The 15,821-nt window shown below is 38.6% G+C and overlaps 1 protein-coding gene across 1 annotated transcript; it reads right to left on the minus strand.

The window, feature by feature from the left end:
• Positions 1 to 14,915: 14,915 nt before the first annotated feature.
• CLDN17 (claudin 17) lies at positions 14,916 to 15,590 on the minus strand. The gene has a single exon (XM_027587739.1). It carries the CDS (start codon positions 15,588 to 15,590, stop codon positions 14,916 to 14,918), a length of 675 nt encoding a protein of 224 aa, XP_027443540.1.
• Positions 15,591 to 15,821: the final 231 nt, after the last annotated feature.

The following is a 15,821-nucleotide window of genomic DNA, read 5'->3' on the forward strand; positions in this document are numbered from 1 at the left end:
GAGCTCCCTGTGCTGATTCATCCAAATGGCAGAGAGAACTCAGGTTTACTGATGCTAATCCTCTGGGAGGACTTTTGGCTCCACTCCCAATTTACCATGATTGACAGCAGATAGCCTCAGACCTGATCAGACTTAACTATCAAAAAATAAATCTTATTTTTCCTCTTTTCCTTAGTTCCATTTAAAATAATGTATCTTTATGGCATTAGGTTTATTAACTGGTTGCTTTTATATTCAATAAAATATTATTGAATTATCTATAATACGATGCTTCCTGATAGTACTATAGTGAATGTTATACAACTTAGATCCCCTAGATCTCCACAGTCCGAGGAGAGAAAGAACAACATTCAGTACTATTTATTAACTCAGCCAATAAGTTTGCCAAGCACCATGCTGGGCTTTAGAGCCAGAGGAGTGGAAAAGGTAGACAGAACCCTTAACTTCAATGAGCTTGCCTTCCAGAAAATCAGCAGAGACACTTAAACAAATAACTGAGATCCACTCATATTATGAATGGTGCCAAGCAGAGTCTACACAGAGTTTTAGGATAGAGAGTAATCAGAGGAGGCCACTGTAGGAGCAACGATCTTGGAAGACATTTTTGATCAGGTGACAGCCGAGGTGAGATCTAAAGGAATCTGCCTTGTGATGACCCAGGGGAAGGGCATTCCAGGCAGAGAGAACCTCCAGGATAAATAGGTGAAAGGATTTTGTGTGTTCAAAAAAAAAAAAACAGAAGGAAAAGTGGAGCTGTGTGTAATGAACTAAGAGAAGAAGTAGAGGAGATGAGATTGGGGAATTAGGTAGGGAGTAGACAGTGGGAAAGCATAGACCAGAAGGTTGACACAATGAAATTTTCATCAAAAAAATGCAAAAAAAAAATCTCATCTGCCTATCCTGTGTATAGGAGGGGTCAGAGTGAAAGCCCTAAGATCAGAACTATAATAAAGTCATTTATATCATTCAGGAACATGGTAGAGGAAATTCTTAACTCCTCTGGGAAAGTCTGGGAAGAATCCAAGAGAGGAAATGCCTGAGTTGAGCACTGAGTGATGAACTCCACCTTGCTGAGGGAAGGCAGGAATGATTGAGGAAACAGTACGCACACAAGACTGGAAGCATGAAGTGTTGAGGCAAACTTCAAGAATTTCAAGTTAAGTCAGCATGGCTTTAAGTTCAGGCTATGTTCCAGAACACCAGGAGATGACATTTTAAAAGTGGGTAAGGGTGAATCATAAAAAGGCCTGAATGCCCAAGCTCTGGAACTCCAGCTTTATTCTGTTAAATATAGAAAAGCAGTGAATAGCACAAAGTAGGGGCATCATCAGATTTCAGTCTTGGAAAAAAGTTGAGTTAAAATGAGGAGGGGGAATTGCAAAGGATCAAGACTACAGAAAAAAAAAAAAAAAGGAAAAAAGATATCATCAGGCCCCTTCATTTACCCAATTAAAAAGAGGATGAAGATTTGGATGCAAAAGATAGGAGGTGGGTTGCGGAGTTATTCAGGAAGGGACATTGACAGGAACTTGAACTCCATTAGAATGCAAGCTCCACAAAGACAGAGACTGACTATTTTATTCACTGCTCTATCTCCAGGTTCTAGAAAAACACTTGGCACCTCAAATAAGTTTAATAAAATATATGTTGAATAAATATATATATATGGATGAATTAATGGCCAATTAGGGAGACCACATTTTTGTTCATTAAATAGGTATGTATTAATCACCAACTACGTGCCAAGTTCTGCTTCAGGCACTGGAATACAGTGTTGAAGAGGTATAAATCTATCTATCTATCATCTATCTATCTATATCTATATGTATCTATCTATAACTATCTATCTATAATCTACCTACCTACCTACTTATGATCTCTCTCTCCCTCATTATCTATATCCATCCATCACCCATCCATCCATCACCCATCCATCACCCATCCATCATCCATCCATCCATCCATCCATCCATCCATCCATCCACGACTCTATTACTTTTCTATGTATCATTTTACTTACCTATATTATGGCAAACATTATTATATAAATCCCAAACTGTTCCTTACTTACAGAGACTAGAGATTGAGGATAGAAGAAATCTTGGAAATGCAGAGTGGAGGCTAAAACTGAGGAACAGAGTCTAAGTTTCTCCGTGTAGGAAAATTCAAAAGAAATGAGGGGAGATCTCGGGAATTGAAAACCCAACAGATCACCTGAGAAGCAGGGTAGAGATGAATGTAGAAAACTGGAGGCAGGAATGAAATGTAGCTGGTAGGAAATTTCTGCTCTTGGAGTAATCCAAGGGCTTCAAAAATCAAGGATATTTAGGGTGCACACTTTTTTAAGGTTGGTTTTCATTTGCTTTTTTACCTAAGCCATTCCTATCAAACCTCTGGTTGAATATACTGCATACAAATATCTTTGTGAGAGATGTGAATGGAGGGGAGGGATTAAAGAAAATGAGGTGTAATCCATATCTGAGTTAGCAGGAAACAGAGAGAAGAGAATCAGCCACAAGAGTGAGATGTAAGATCCGGACTTAGAGGTGTCTAAGAAGAAAATCTCCCAATTTGCCAACGTCTTGTGGAGGGTGGTGAGCTTTTCCTTCTTCAAAATAATATGCTAGGAATTTCTTTCTAATTACATTTAATTCTCACTGGACAATTTGATTTCAGCTAATATTTAAGTCACATATCTTAATTGTTGCTTAAGATAACTGAATACTATATCTTGCTATAACATATGATATATGTGTGTTTGCATACATGAGAGGTGATAGGTGTCAGTGTTGCGCTTAAGGGGTTGATGTGATAAAGAAAGGCAATTTCTTTATTCCAGTAGGTTTCACTGGTTCTTGCTTAATAAGAACATAGACTTATCGGGCTGCCAAAATGCAGGCACAATCACAACGCTGAGGAAGGCAAGACACCACTGAAGTGGCCAATATGCTAAGATCCATTCCTGTTTGGGCATAATCCAAGGGTAATTGCTTCAGATCCCTTCCCAAAGTCCTGCACATTTAAACCACTCCTCTAAATTAGACTCTTGTTTAAGCTATAATAATTCCAGGAGAAGTGCTTCAATCACAGTCTTTATGGGCAGACACCTGAAAACATCCATTTAAAGTCACTTTACTAGCTGCCATTTGTCGTTTCTGAAGATATTTGGAAGTGTAATTTTGCAGTCGATGTGGCATTTAAAATACAATAGCAAATCCACCAATAACAAGGAGAAGCATTAACAAGATTGGTTCAAAGGAACTCCCTGAAATTCAGAGATTTTTAATTAGACTAATACCTTTGACAACACCTACAAGACCTACTCCGCTTGCTTAGAAGTAATTACAAAGTGAGGGAGAACACAGGCTTCCCTTCCCATTGCCTCTGGCAAATCCTTCTTAAACTCTATGATATGCATACAAGATTATTCTGGGGAGTGTATAAGAAACAAGATCCTGGGCTCCATCACAGATAATCTGATTGAGTATATCTGGGATAGATGCAAGAATGTGCCTTTTTAACAAGCATCTCAGGTCATCATAGGGAAACATTGACAGTAAGATTTCAGAAACTTCAAAGGTAGATGGATTCCACCTTTTCCCAAAACACTTCTTCATTGGTCCACTGACGCTTGCAGTTCCTTTAAATGCAAGCAGATCTTATCAATCCGTAATTAGAGATGAAGATTTGTCTAGCAATTTGCTATCTAAATGTCTTATTGTATCCTGTTCTAAGCCAATTTTTAGGGGTTGTGGAGAATATCTGTTCTCTGAAAGTAAAAAAAGACTGCCTGCATTAGGGTTTGCCAGAGAAACAGGAATGAATATATATATATATATATATATATATATATAACATATGAAAGATAAATATGAAAGTGGGATTTATTATAAAGAATTGGCTCACACAATTATGAAGGTTGAGAAGTCTCACATCTGCTGTCTGCAAGCTGGAAACCCAGAAAAGCCAGGGGTGTGATTCAGTCCAAGTCCAAGGCCTGAGAACCAGGAGTGCAGATGGTTCAAATCCCAGTCTGAGAGCAGAAGACCTACGTCCCAGCTCAATTAGTCAGGCAGAAAATTGAGACAGAGTGAGAGTGAAAGAGAGAGACAAAGAAATTCTTCCTTCCTCCACATTTTGTTGTGGTCAGGCCCTCAGTGGATTGGATGATGCCAACCCACACTGGGGAGGGTGACCTACTTTACTGAACCCATCAACTCAAATGCTAATCTCATCCAGAAACACCCTCGCAGACACACTCAGAAATAATGTTTAGCCAAATATCTGGGCACCTTGTAACCTAGTCAGGTCAACACATCACACCACCTCTGTTAACAAATGGTGCTAAAATCCCTTGAACCATAATGTCCAGAATACAAGAATGTTAAGATGTGAGAACACTCATTTTAGTAGAATCTATAAGACAATTATAGTATGTTTTCATAATGTCAGTCAAGTGCAGCTCTTAACAAGTGTTCCTTAGTGCCTCACATTTTCATCAGGCCATCAAAAATGTATGCAAACATTTATTATATCCAGAAAATTGTTCTAAAAGTGAAAGTCACAACTTTTACCATTGATAGCTATGTTTTTACTGTAGGATAGGTTTTAGCAACCTATCTAACTGTGCATTCTCTAGGAGCAGATGTTTATTTTTGGTCACAGTGGTTTCATTTTAGCTCATGAAATTCAACCCTGTTCCTTGAATACTGTGTGCTCACTAAGTACTTGTTAATATATTGATGGCTTTGGCGAGCTTACTAATCAGTGGGGCAGACAAGCATAAAGTCAATTCAAATGAGACAGAAAAGCCTTTCTAAGAACAATCATGACAATAGGACTCTGTTGTGCAAATTCCTTTGATAGATCACAAAACAAAGAACTGCATTCTGGTGTTCAAGGTCTTCCATATGCTTGATGCATACTTAACTTTTCCAGATATATCTCAAATTGCTCCCTATTGTTTATGCCTGTGTAGTGATTCATATTTCTCTGGGCATACCTAGAGTGTTTCCATATTTTCAGCTCCACATTAACATCTTTTTCAAACCTTCTTTCACTTATTTTCCCCCGGGAATCCCATTCTTCCCCAAGGTCTGTCCTAATCTCTGTGTTCTCCAGAAACATCTACTTACACACACTCTTAATCCATCTTACCCCTGTCCTCTGCACTTCTAAAGTATTTTATTTTCCAGAAGGCAGCTGTCCCAGATTGTGCTGTATTTCTTTATCCCTTTGGTTTATTTTGTTTCTATGTTTTGCAGGAGTGATTTCTCCTCTATGGCACAGGAGACCTAACAGTCTTTATTGTACCCAGTGAAAAGATATTTATTGCATACATTATTGAAATAAGAAAATGAATAGTTTCAATTTTGATTTAAATTATTTATGGATTGGAGAATTTTGTTCAAGTTGCTTAATGTCCTTGGTGACCAGTATGCTTATCCAGAAAATGAAGATAGCAATACCTAGCTTGCATGTTTGGTGCAAAAATTAAGAAAGATTTCTTATGCAAAGCACTTGCATATTCTTTTCTTTAGAGTAAGCAATACACCCAATGTGGGGCTTGAACTCATGACCCCAAGATCAAGAGTCACATGCTTTACAGACTGAGCCAGCAAAGCACCCCAACATTTGCATACTCTTAAAAATTTTTATTTTTTTTTAATTTTTTTTAAAGATTTTATTTATTTATTTGAGAGAGAGAGAATGAGAGATAGAGAAGAAGAGGGTCAGAGGGAGAAGCAGACTCCCCGCTGAGCAGGGAGCCCGATGTGGGACTCGATCCCGGGACTCCAGGATCATGACCTGAGCCGAAGGCAGTCGCTTAACCAACTGAGCCACTCAGGCGCCCTAAAAATTTTTAAAGATGTTCTTGTAGATGCAGAGAAATAGGGAAGGGGGAAAACAAAACATATCATATTGATATATGGATAGTCATATTAAGAGAATGAACAAAGTGAGACTTTCAAAAATCACTGACTTGCCCACAATCCTAGGAGGCAGCAATCTGAGCCGGGCCAAATGGCTCAGGCAGAATGGGTCTTTTCTCTTACTGGAATTCATGCATACATTAGGGACCTCAGTTGGGATTGTTGGAATTACTGGGATCGCCCAGAAGTTTGTACCTCTCTGTCTACCTGGCCTTTTACCCTTGGTCAGGGTAGTCTGGACTAATAAAATGGTAGGGGCATTCCAAGACAGCAAAACTGAAAGCTGCAAGTGTCATAAGGTCTCGACTCAGAACTTGTATCATGTCACTTCCATTGCACTTCATTGACGAAAGCAAGTCATGAGGCCAGGCCTGATTTCAGGGCTGGGGAAGTAGACTCCATCTCTTGAAGGAAGGAACTGCAAAGAATTGATGGCTATTTGCAATCTACCAAAACAGGAGGAGAAGGGTATGTATAGGGAAGGCATGGCTTGTAGATGTAACAGGGTATACTCTAGATCTGTAGCAAATATATGTCTGATTAATGATGTTATAAAGAGAGAAAGCTGAGGAAAGAGAAGTAGAAGAAAAAGAAAAGGTGAGGTATAATTTAGACAATAAAGTTTAGGATCAGGAAATTAAAATGCCCGTGAGAATTGACTTTATGCTTGTCTGCCCCACTGATTAGTAAGCTCGCCAAAGCCATCAAGGAAGGAAGGAATATGATAGTAGCCATGGTTACTCCATGGTAAGACTCCTTCTGTGTGGAGGAATCAGTGGACACGATGAATTCCCAAGATAAGCAGAGAGGCAAAAGTTCTATCTCAGTGAGCTGTGCAAGTTGCAATTGGGTCCATGTTAGTGACTATAAATCGGAAAGGGACAGGTTTTTTAGAGCACAGTGTTCTAGAAAAACACGGAGCAAGAATGAGAAGATAGGGACCATAGCAGGAGGCATCAAAAGACATCTTAAGTGGCCATATAATTTATCATCCAAACTGTGGTTTTTGAGAAAAAAGGAGGTGCTCTTCCTTATTATTCCAGGACAATAAGCGTTAACCAGAATGTAAGTCACTGGTGTCTTAGGGGACAAAGTGAATTGCGATGCTTAGGAAGGTAAAGGAAAATGAGTGAAATGTGAAACTTAGGAAAACATAATGCGTATTATTTTTACCTAAGTTTAAGGCCAACAGGACATACAAGTGAATTACTCTATGGGCAGAGAAAGCAAGCGAACTATAAAGAGCTGAAGACTTGGATTGCTGGAGATAATAACGGTAATTATGTATTACATTTACATAATGCTTCGTGATTAAAATGCTTTCACAGGCACTGCCTCATTTTCTCCTCACTGCAGCCCTTCCAGGTAGAGAGGGTGGTTATTATCCTCCCTCCATGAGGGGATGGGGAGGAAGGGCACAGAAGAAGGCCCACTCTTTCAAGATGCACTGACATGGCAGGCGGTGAAGGGTGGGCAGTGACCTCACTGTGCCTTTGGAAAGGTTACGTAACCTCTTAGAGCACTAGTTCTTTTACTATAAAAAATGATAAGAATGCATTTATATATATATATATATATTTATATTTGTTTATATTTACATTATTTATATTTATATATATATTTTATATATATATAAATCTTTAGCCTAATTATAAACATACAGTACATGCTAAAAAAATGTTTATTTCCTTTCCACATCTTGTAGTTGAGAAAAGCTAGGTTCAGTTTCACTGGAAGGCCTGGGCCGGGTTATAAATGCAGACCTCCTAGTTCTGTGTTCCTTCTACTAAAGCCATGTGCCATTTACTGGCAGCTGGAGTAACAGGAGTGAATGAGTTCTCAAAGGAAATAAATGTATATGGGATCTGGGGGTAAAACACAAAAGCAGTGTGTTTTTAAAAATGCTAAAGAAAGGAGCTCTTGGTCACAGTTGAAGAAAAAAACTAAATCAAGAGACATTTGATTTTCAACAATCTGGTTGAAGACTGTTGAAACAGCTGGTCATCTTGATGGGCCCAACTTTTTTAGAAGAGTCAAGATAGAAGACATTTCAAGGTTGTACAAAGTGTAATACCAACGGAAGCTCAATGCTCAGACATGTCTGAGGTCATGTCTGAGGTCAAGTTGGAGGGTCATGGAACAGAAGAGGAGGAGCAAGAAGTAATACCAGAGAAGGTGAGAGGAAGGGTCAGAGGCTGGTCTCTCCTGAGGTAGGGAGATGCAGGTCTGGAGAATTACTGACAGAATGCCGTGGGGCCCTGAGTCAGACCAGACTGAGGTAAGGAGGACTTAGCCAGAGAGGTGGACCTCTCCTGGCCTCAACTCCTTCCATGATCCTTTTCAACCTTACAGTTCTGTGATTCCAACCAAGTCATCAGCTCTGGGACAGGATGGAAAAGGGTATAAAAACAGTGGTGTCTCCTGTGCTCCTGAGAATATTCATCACCGACTGAATACCAGGGCTCTTAGAATTATTTTCCTCATGATGAAACAGAAAGTCTCTTTCTTCCCCCCGTACCCTCTGAAACTCTTCCTTCTCTCCTATCACCATAGCTTCTCTTTCCCTCACTTGTTTTTGTTTGTACTGTTTTCTAGTTGTGCCCTCCCTCTGTTACCAGCTTTTATACTTTTAGTTCTCCTTTATTATGCCCTATTTTTTTTCTCAAAATCTACTTGACACATTTATTTCTGCTAAATGCATGTTCAGAATCAGCCTTGTTATTCAGAGTGTGTGGGGGTATTTGTTAACTGATGAAAGTGTCCTCTGTCCCCCACAGGGAGCCCAGTCTTGATAAAAAGTCTGAAACACCTTTACTGTAGTAAAAGTTTTTGTCATTTGGCTATAGTTACATACATTTTATAATTTGCTTCCTACTGAATATTTTATTAGTCATTTCTATCAGTGATTCCTGAGCTTTACCGAATCACACTGAGTTCAGACTACAACTTTGCCCATCTTAAATGTATTTTTCTTTATGTCCTACTTTGTTTGTAACAACTCCTCAATAAACCATTAAATAAATATTTTCTTAGAAATTATCCTGCTAAGAGTACCAAAACCACAAAAGTCCTTTAGACCCACTTAGGACTTGAACTTTTGATTACTCCTAGATAAGGTGCTTCATGTTATGGTTTGTTTATTATTTTCTTCCTTCTTTAATTCATCATTCTCATTAATTCACTCATTCTCACAGCAAAACATTTGCCATCTCCTGTATGCCGGGTGTTTTGATATGCAAACATTAAATATTTAAAAAAAAAAACAAACTTAGTTTTTGTTTCAGGCCCCAGTGGAATACAAACTTAATCTTATTCAGCGAGAATCCCTAATTTTCTCAGGCTTGTATCTAGGTTCTGTGGGCTCATGTAAAGCCAAGTCCATTGATCTGACACTTGAGACCCTCAGTTATTCACCTGGGATTATGCTGAGATGCCCTCATTCCAGGATAATTTTCAGATGCTGTATCTGTCAGATCTGACCATAAAAAGCAATCATTTTAAATATTCAAATTCGTGGAATTTGATAGAGAAAATTTGTTACAGATTATGGGGAGAGTGGAGAAACCAAGGAGAGGACCATGGAGCCCCCCAGACACTAAGAACAGCAGGAAATGACTACTTCCCTGATGATGGGAAAACAAAAAGAAAAGCAGTATTGCTGGACTCAAAGATGAGGTTCATTTGGCAGATGCTGGACGGACCTAAGATGGACCCTTTTGGCAAAGCCCCCACTGGAGTCATATCTCTGGGTAAAGAGAGAAGAGAAGCCCTCCTGTCTTCCCATCTCACCAGTGCCTTTTGTTGGCTGAATGTAGCCAACAGCTTCTGAACACGGGAGCTGGGGAAACATGGCCTTTGTCTGATACGTCTGACTCCCAGACACAGATTATTTTTTACTACATTTTACTACATACTACATATTTTTTACTACATACTCCTCTGTGAGAGAAATTGTTTTCAGTTATAAGCTTCAAGGGAGCACATTTTATTATTTATCCTTTAATAAACATTGTATTCTTTATAGACATTACTCTGAAGAAATTCCAGTAGGTCCATAACAGTTTAGACCCATTCAATCAAGCTCCTCCCAATGTGCCTCCCATTCCTGCAGCTTAGACACTGTCAAGACAGAGAAACAGCATTGGAGTTACTTTAGTTGTGACATTTTATGGTGACAAGGAGTCTTTATTTGCGTTAAAAATTAGAATACTAAAACAGAAGAGCTGGAGAGTGATGATTTGAAAATCATGCCTTGCTGAATCTGAATTGCAGGAAAAACTCCCTCATTTACTCTTGAAACAAATGCATACAGTCAGGTCAGACCTCACTGTAGCAGAGCTAACATCTATCTTTCTATTTATCTCTCTATCCATCATCTATCTATTATGTATATCTATCATTATATATTTATTTACCGTCCATCTGTCATCTACTCTTCCTCCTTCTCATCATTATTATCTATTTATAGTAACTGCAGTGATTGTTCAGGACTTAAACCAACACTTTTTTTTTTTTTTTTTTGAACAGGAGTACTTAACCTACTGACTGACATTGTTTAGGAAGGCCAGCATGTGAAGATAATGATTCATTAGATTGTGTTATTGTTTTTATATTCTCTTGAGTTAGAGTTCATCTTAATGGCAGCCCTTATTGAGGATGGCCCCCACTGCTCACTGGACACACCACTGCACAACCCACAGGAATCCACCTCCTGAAGATACAGATTAGAGCAGAGGAAGGGCAAGAAACGAGTCTGAGGGAGAACAGGCTATGGACAGACCCACTTATCCATCCAAGTGTGTTATTACTGTGTCCTTAGTCCCAACCATGAAGACTTTTTAAAGGTTCTGTGTTGGTCTTGGGTGAATAGAAGATATTCTTCTGTTCCCACAGCATATGGAAAACTTGTCAAGACTATTTCTTGTCCTGTCAGACCAAACACATCATGGAGATGTTTCTTATCTGCCAGCACTGTGAGAGCATTAGGAAAACTATCAACATCCTTGGCTCCACCTGGGTCAGGATACAGGTCATTTCTGCCCTTAAATTCTCCAACCCACCTTATAATTTTTCATTTTCCTGTGTCCCATTCCCCAGAAAGCAGACTAAGGAGAGGCCACAGGGTCCTCCCCAGTGGCACATTGATATCCGGACCCTCTTAGCTCCTTTTTATTTTATTTCCATTCAAAGAAATTATGATCTTTTTTTAAAGATTTATTTATTTATTTGAGAGAAAGCATGCACACGAGCAGGGGGAGGGGCAGAGAGAGAGGGAGAGAGAATCTCAATCAGACTCCCTGCTGAGCACAGACCTTGATGGTAAGTTTGATCCTAGGACCCTGTGATCATGACCTGAGCTGAAGTCAGACACTTAACCAGTTGAGCCACCCAGGCACCCCTATTTTATGATCTTAAGAGTGAGGAAAACCTGATATTGACTGAACCATTTTTTCTTTGCCCACAATCTCTTCAGAATTTAGGCTTTTCAGACTAAACAAAAGCAAAAACAAAACACAAAAGCTGTCCTTAAATTTCTGAGTTCTATTGTTTTCTCTCTTCCCTGCGGGAGAAGAACTCCATATTAGCGAAAAATCTCAAACTAGTATACTCATTTATATTGTTTCTTGATCATTCTTCAAATATTTATTAAGTATCTACTTAGTACTATTGCTGACTGCTTGATTTCTCAAGGTTAGCTCTGGCCAAAGTGGCTTTGGCCAATTTATATCACTCAGTAAGTTTCAGTTCTCTTGGGTGTCTGGTTGGCTCAGTTGGTTAAGCATTTGCCTTTGGCTCCTGTCATGATCCCAGGGTCCTGGGATTGAGTCCCATGTCAGGCTCTCTGCTCAGGGGGAGTCTGCTTCTCCTTCTGCCCCTCCCCCCATGCTCTCTCTCTCTCTCTCTCTCCCCCTCTTTCTCTCTCTCTCAAAAATAAATAAATAAAATCTTAGGAAAAAGTTTCAGCTCTCTTAGTTGCAACAATTGTGTTGATAATGGTGTCTACACTTCCTACATTATATAGTGGTTGTGAAGAGCAAGTGAGCTAAACATATCAACTTTTTTGCAAATGAAAAGAATTATTAGTGTGAATTTAACTAAAATTGCGATTTACAAAGGGTTACACTTTTAAAACGTTTTCAACCATGTGTGGCTAGATAATATTATATTTTTCCTCTTTCTCTGGTTTCCATTCCAGAAGGTAGCCCACAAATATTTCACTGGCTCGGTGGAGTGTACAGCAAAATGGAAGTCAAAATAGCCGAGAAGAGTTTTAGCCTTTATGCATTTTTGCTTCTGAAAGCTTAGGCCTCTATGAAACAGAAAAAAAAAAAAATTGACAATGGTAGAAAAGGAGGTTTGTGGAGGTAATATTTAAAAACAAAACTATCTTATGGGAGATGGAATAATGTCTTTCACCAATGTTTGTAAATAGCTGGTAACCAAGTCAACAGGTCAAGGTTTTGCCATGAATCTATGAAATTACATAGATCTTCTTGACATTGGCTGCACTGGTAGTTTTCAAAATTCCCCTAGCAATTCTAATATGCAGCCAAGTTGAAATCTGCTGATCTAAGCAGCCTACAGCTAGAGAGTATCAAAAAGATTGCCAAGCATGATAAAGAATTGATAGAGCTGAGAAGCCTAAAGGGACCATGTGAGCAGGTATAATAGACATCTTTGTGACCTGTATGAATCATCATGGACTGATCCCATGAACCCATTACCCCAAGTACTGCTTAGCCCTACATAAGACCCTAAGAAACATGTAATATATGGGAAAATATGCAAGAAGTTGAATTTAAGTTAAATTTCAGAAAATTAAGATGCATTTCTTGCACATCTGGTATAAGATTTACATCCATAATGTGTCTTGAAATTCATTAAAATTATTGAAATTTCTTTGTAGTTTAATAGGGAAAATCTTGCAGCAGAGTGGGGAAAATAGAAATTATTCTTCCAAAAGTACACTTTGATTAATGAAAGAGCAAACAAAAGAATTCTTAGTTCCTGAAATTTTGCCCAAATTCAGTGACTAATGTTATGTCCAGTAATTTTGTGATTCTACCCCCATTATACCTTTTTACTCTTTGATCCTCTTGCTAGCAGGATAACATGCCTCATTTAGTCTCTGGAACCTATCATGTGAGGCTAGTTACTTCTAGTGTGACAAAAGGTAAGACAAATGATTCCATGTGCCTATATCTTGAATGTCTTGATTTCATACTTCTTTGTCTGTATATGTGATAAATGACTCATTTTCAATACACCCAAAATTTAGGTTCTACTGAAGGAAGTCTTACAAAAAAACAATCTTAGAAAAAAATCTAAGTCATTGTTTTTTCTAATTTTTATTGATATTATTTGAAGATATTTACATTTATGTGGCCTTTATCATTACATATTACAATTTTTTAAGTACAGTTTTATGTTACCAAGGGTTTGACTTACTGAAGTCTTGCTGGTGGTTTGTAGAATGGAGTGAGGGTGTGACCTTAACAGCTGGCCTTAAGTTATCTCTGATTTAATGTTTCAGAGTTATTAAATGGTCTTTTGAGAATAGAAGTTCATTCTGAAATTGACCCCACAGTGAAATATTTCAACATAATTGAAAACATGTAACTATTTTATTATAGTAAGGATGGACATGCAATAAATATTTTGTGAACAAATGTAATCTGTTCATTGCAAATATGTACTGTAAATTACATACAGTTTTATTATAAAATAACACAAAATTTGAAGAGTTAGAACTGGATATATAAACATTGATTGGTTCATAAGCTATTGGAGATATTCAGAAGCAACCCATAGGAGTGCTTTTGCCCCGTAAACACTCATATACTCATCCTTCCCCACCCCCAAAACACACACTTTTAGCCTTGATATTGGCACATTAAATATGGAATGTTAAATGCATGGGAAGTGAAGAATTGAGAAAATAATACACATAATTCAAACAAAACAAGATGCCTTAGCCATACCTATTTATTTATTACAGAATAAGATGGAGGTACTTATTTTATCCTAACTGCCTGAATCATTACTTTAATTTTTCATTTTACTTTGCGTGTGTAGACCTGAACAATGACTAAAGAATAAAACAAGGAACGGAAACCATTCCCTTCAACACCCAAACCTCAATTCCCTAATTAGAACTGTATTTCCTCTTGATGAAAGTTGAATATTTATAGCCTTGTATTGATGCACCTTACCAACATAAATAGCTTGTAGGTGCAAATCATAAGTTATGAAACACATTACTTTTCATTTATCAATTATTTTCCTTTGAATATATAATTCCAGGCAAGTTTAACTGTATAAATTAGGTGCTTTAAAATCATCTTTGTAAATTTCCTAAGCGAAATCAGAGCCCTTTTTTCCCCCCTAAAAGTTTCTAATTGCCAGTGCATTTGAGTTTCCAAAAGGAATACCAATTCCTTTCATTAGATGGGCATTATTTTGACAAATTCAATTAAAAATCTTTATTTGAGATCTATTATTTTTCAGAATAATTGCTTAAAGAAGAAAAGTCTATATTTCACTTGTTACTGTATTATTACAAGAAATAATTTGGAGGAAAAATAACTAAGGTTATGTTTTAGAATGTTTTATTGCTGTGTATTATCAATTGCAATAAAATTTGAATTTCCTCGCAGGTGGTATATGATTGTCAAAAAAAAGTAGTTATCATTATACTAAGGATGTGGATATACTTGATTTTCGACTACACAAATTGGAATGGGGATTATTTGTGTCTAATAATAGTAAATGCATTTAATACACATGAGGTCAGAATGTCCAAAGCAAGTCATTTCTATTCCTACCACAAGTGACAGAGTACAATCTACATATCCTTTATACTTTCATCTCCATTTAAATGCAGCCATAAAACAAGTTCTCGTGCCTGATGTACTTACAGTGCCTGGCAGGACTCTACAAAACACCTTGATTGTAATCCATAGTTTGAGCCAAAAGCAGGTATTAGACATAACTGGTGGAAGTCTTACTAAGCATCGTCACATTCCTCCGCTTCTCTGTGTGTGGCACACGGTATCCAGGGGCTGGATATCTGTGCTTTTGCTTCTTTCTGTTGCAACAGCAGAACCCACAGAGCAGACCTCCTCCAATGAAGAGGACGGCAGTGCTTGCCCAGCCAAGGAAAAGAGCTGCTCCCAGCTCTCGTTTCTGACCCACGTGGATGGCTGGGTTGTAGAAATCCCTGATGATGATGTTGGCTGTCCAGCACACAGGAATCAGAACGAAGATGCCAGTCAGGATGAAGAGGACCCCAGAAGTCCCCAGAAGGTACACTTTGGCCCTCTCGTTAGAGCCCGTGCACTGGATCTGCTTCATACCACAGATGCCAATGAGCAGAGCAATGAAGGAGAGAGCAACCGCCACACACATGAGGGCCCGGGCTGCTTCTAGGGCAGGTGGGAGAGCCAACAAAGAACCATAGAACTTGCACTGCAACCGGACCTTGGCTTGTCGAATGCAGTTCATCCAGAGCCCTTCCCAGAGCCTTTCAAAAACAATAATGTTGCTGCCAATAAAAGCTGATACCCTCCACTGAGGCAGAAGGGTTGTGGCAAGAGTTCCCACCATGCCAAGGAATCCAAGAACCAGACCAGCAATCTGCAGGGGATAAAATGCCATCTCCTCTCCTTTGAAGACTGAGCCAATCTGGAATGGTAGAAGCTGCTCGAAATCCTGAACGTGGAGGAGGTCTCTCTGAGTCTACAGCAATCTCTGATGAGGTTCTCCACAGTTACTGCCCATAACGTTGTAGTTGAAATCAGCAACAGTGAGTGAACTTGGCCTGACTAGAAGTACCTGTTGTAAATGCATGCTGCCTTTGTACACATTCATTTCTGTATGGATTATTTA

This window comes from Zalophus californianus, chromosome 1 (genome assembly GCF_009762305.2).
Source record: "Zalophus californianus isolate mZalCal1 chromosome 1, mZalCal1.pri.v2, whole genome shotgun sequence".
In the NCBI taxonomy this organism is placed as follows: domain Eukaryota; kingdom Metazoa; phylum Chordata; class Mammalia; order Carnivora; family Otariidae; genus Zalophus; species Zalophus californianus.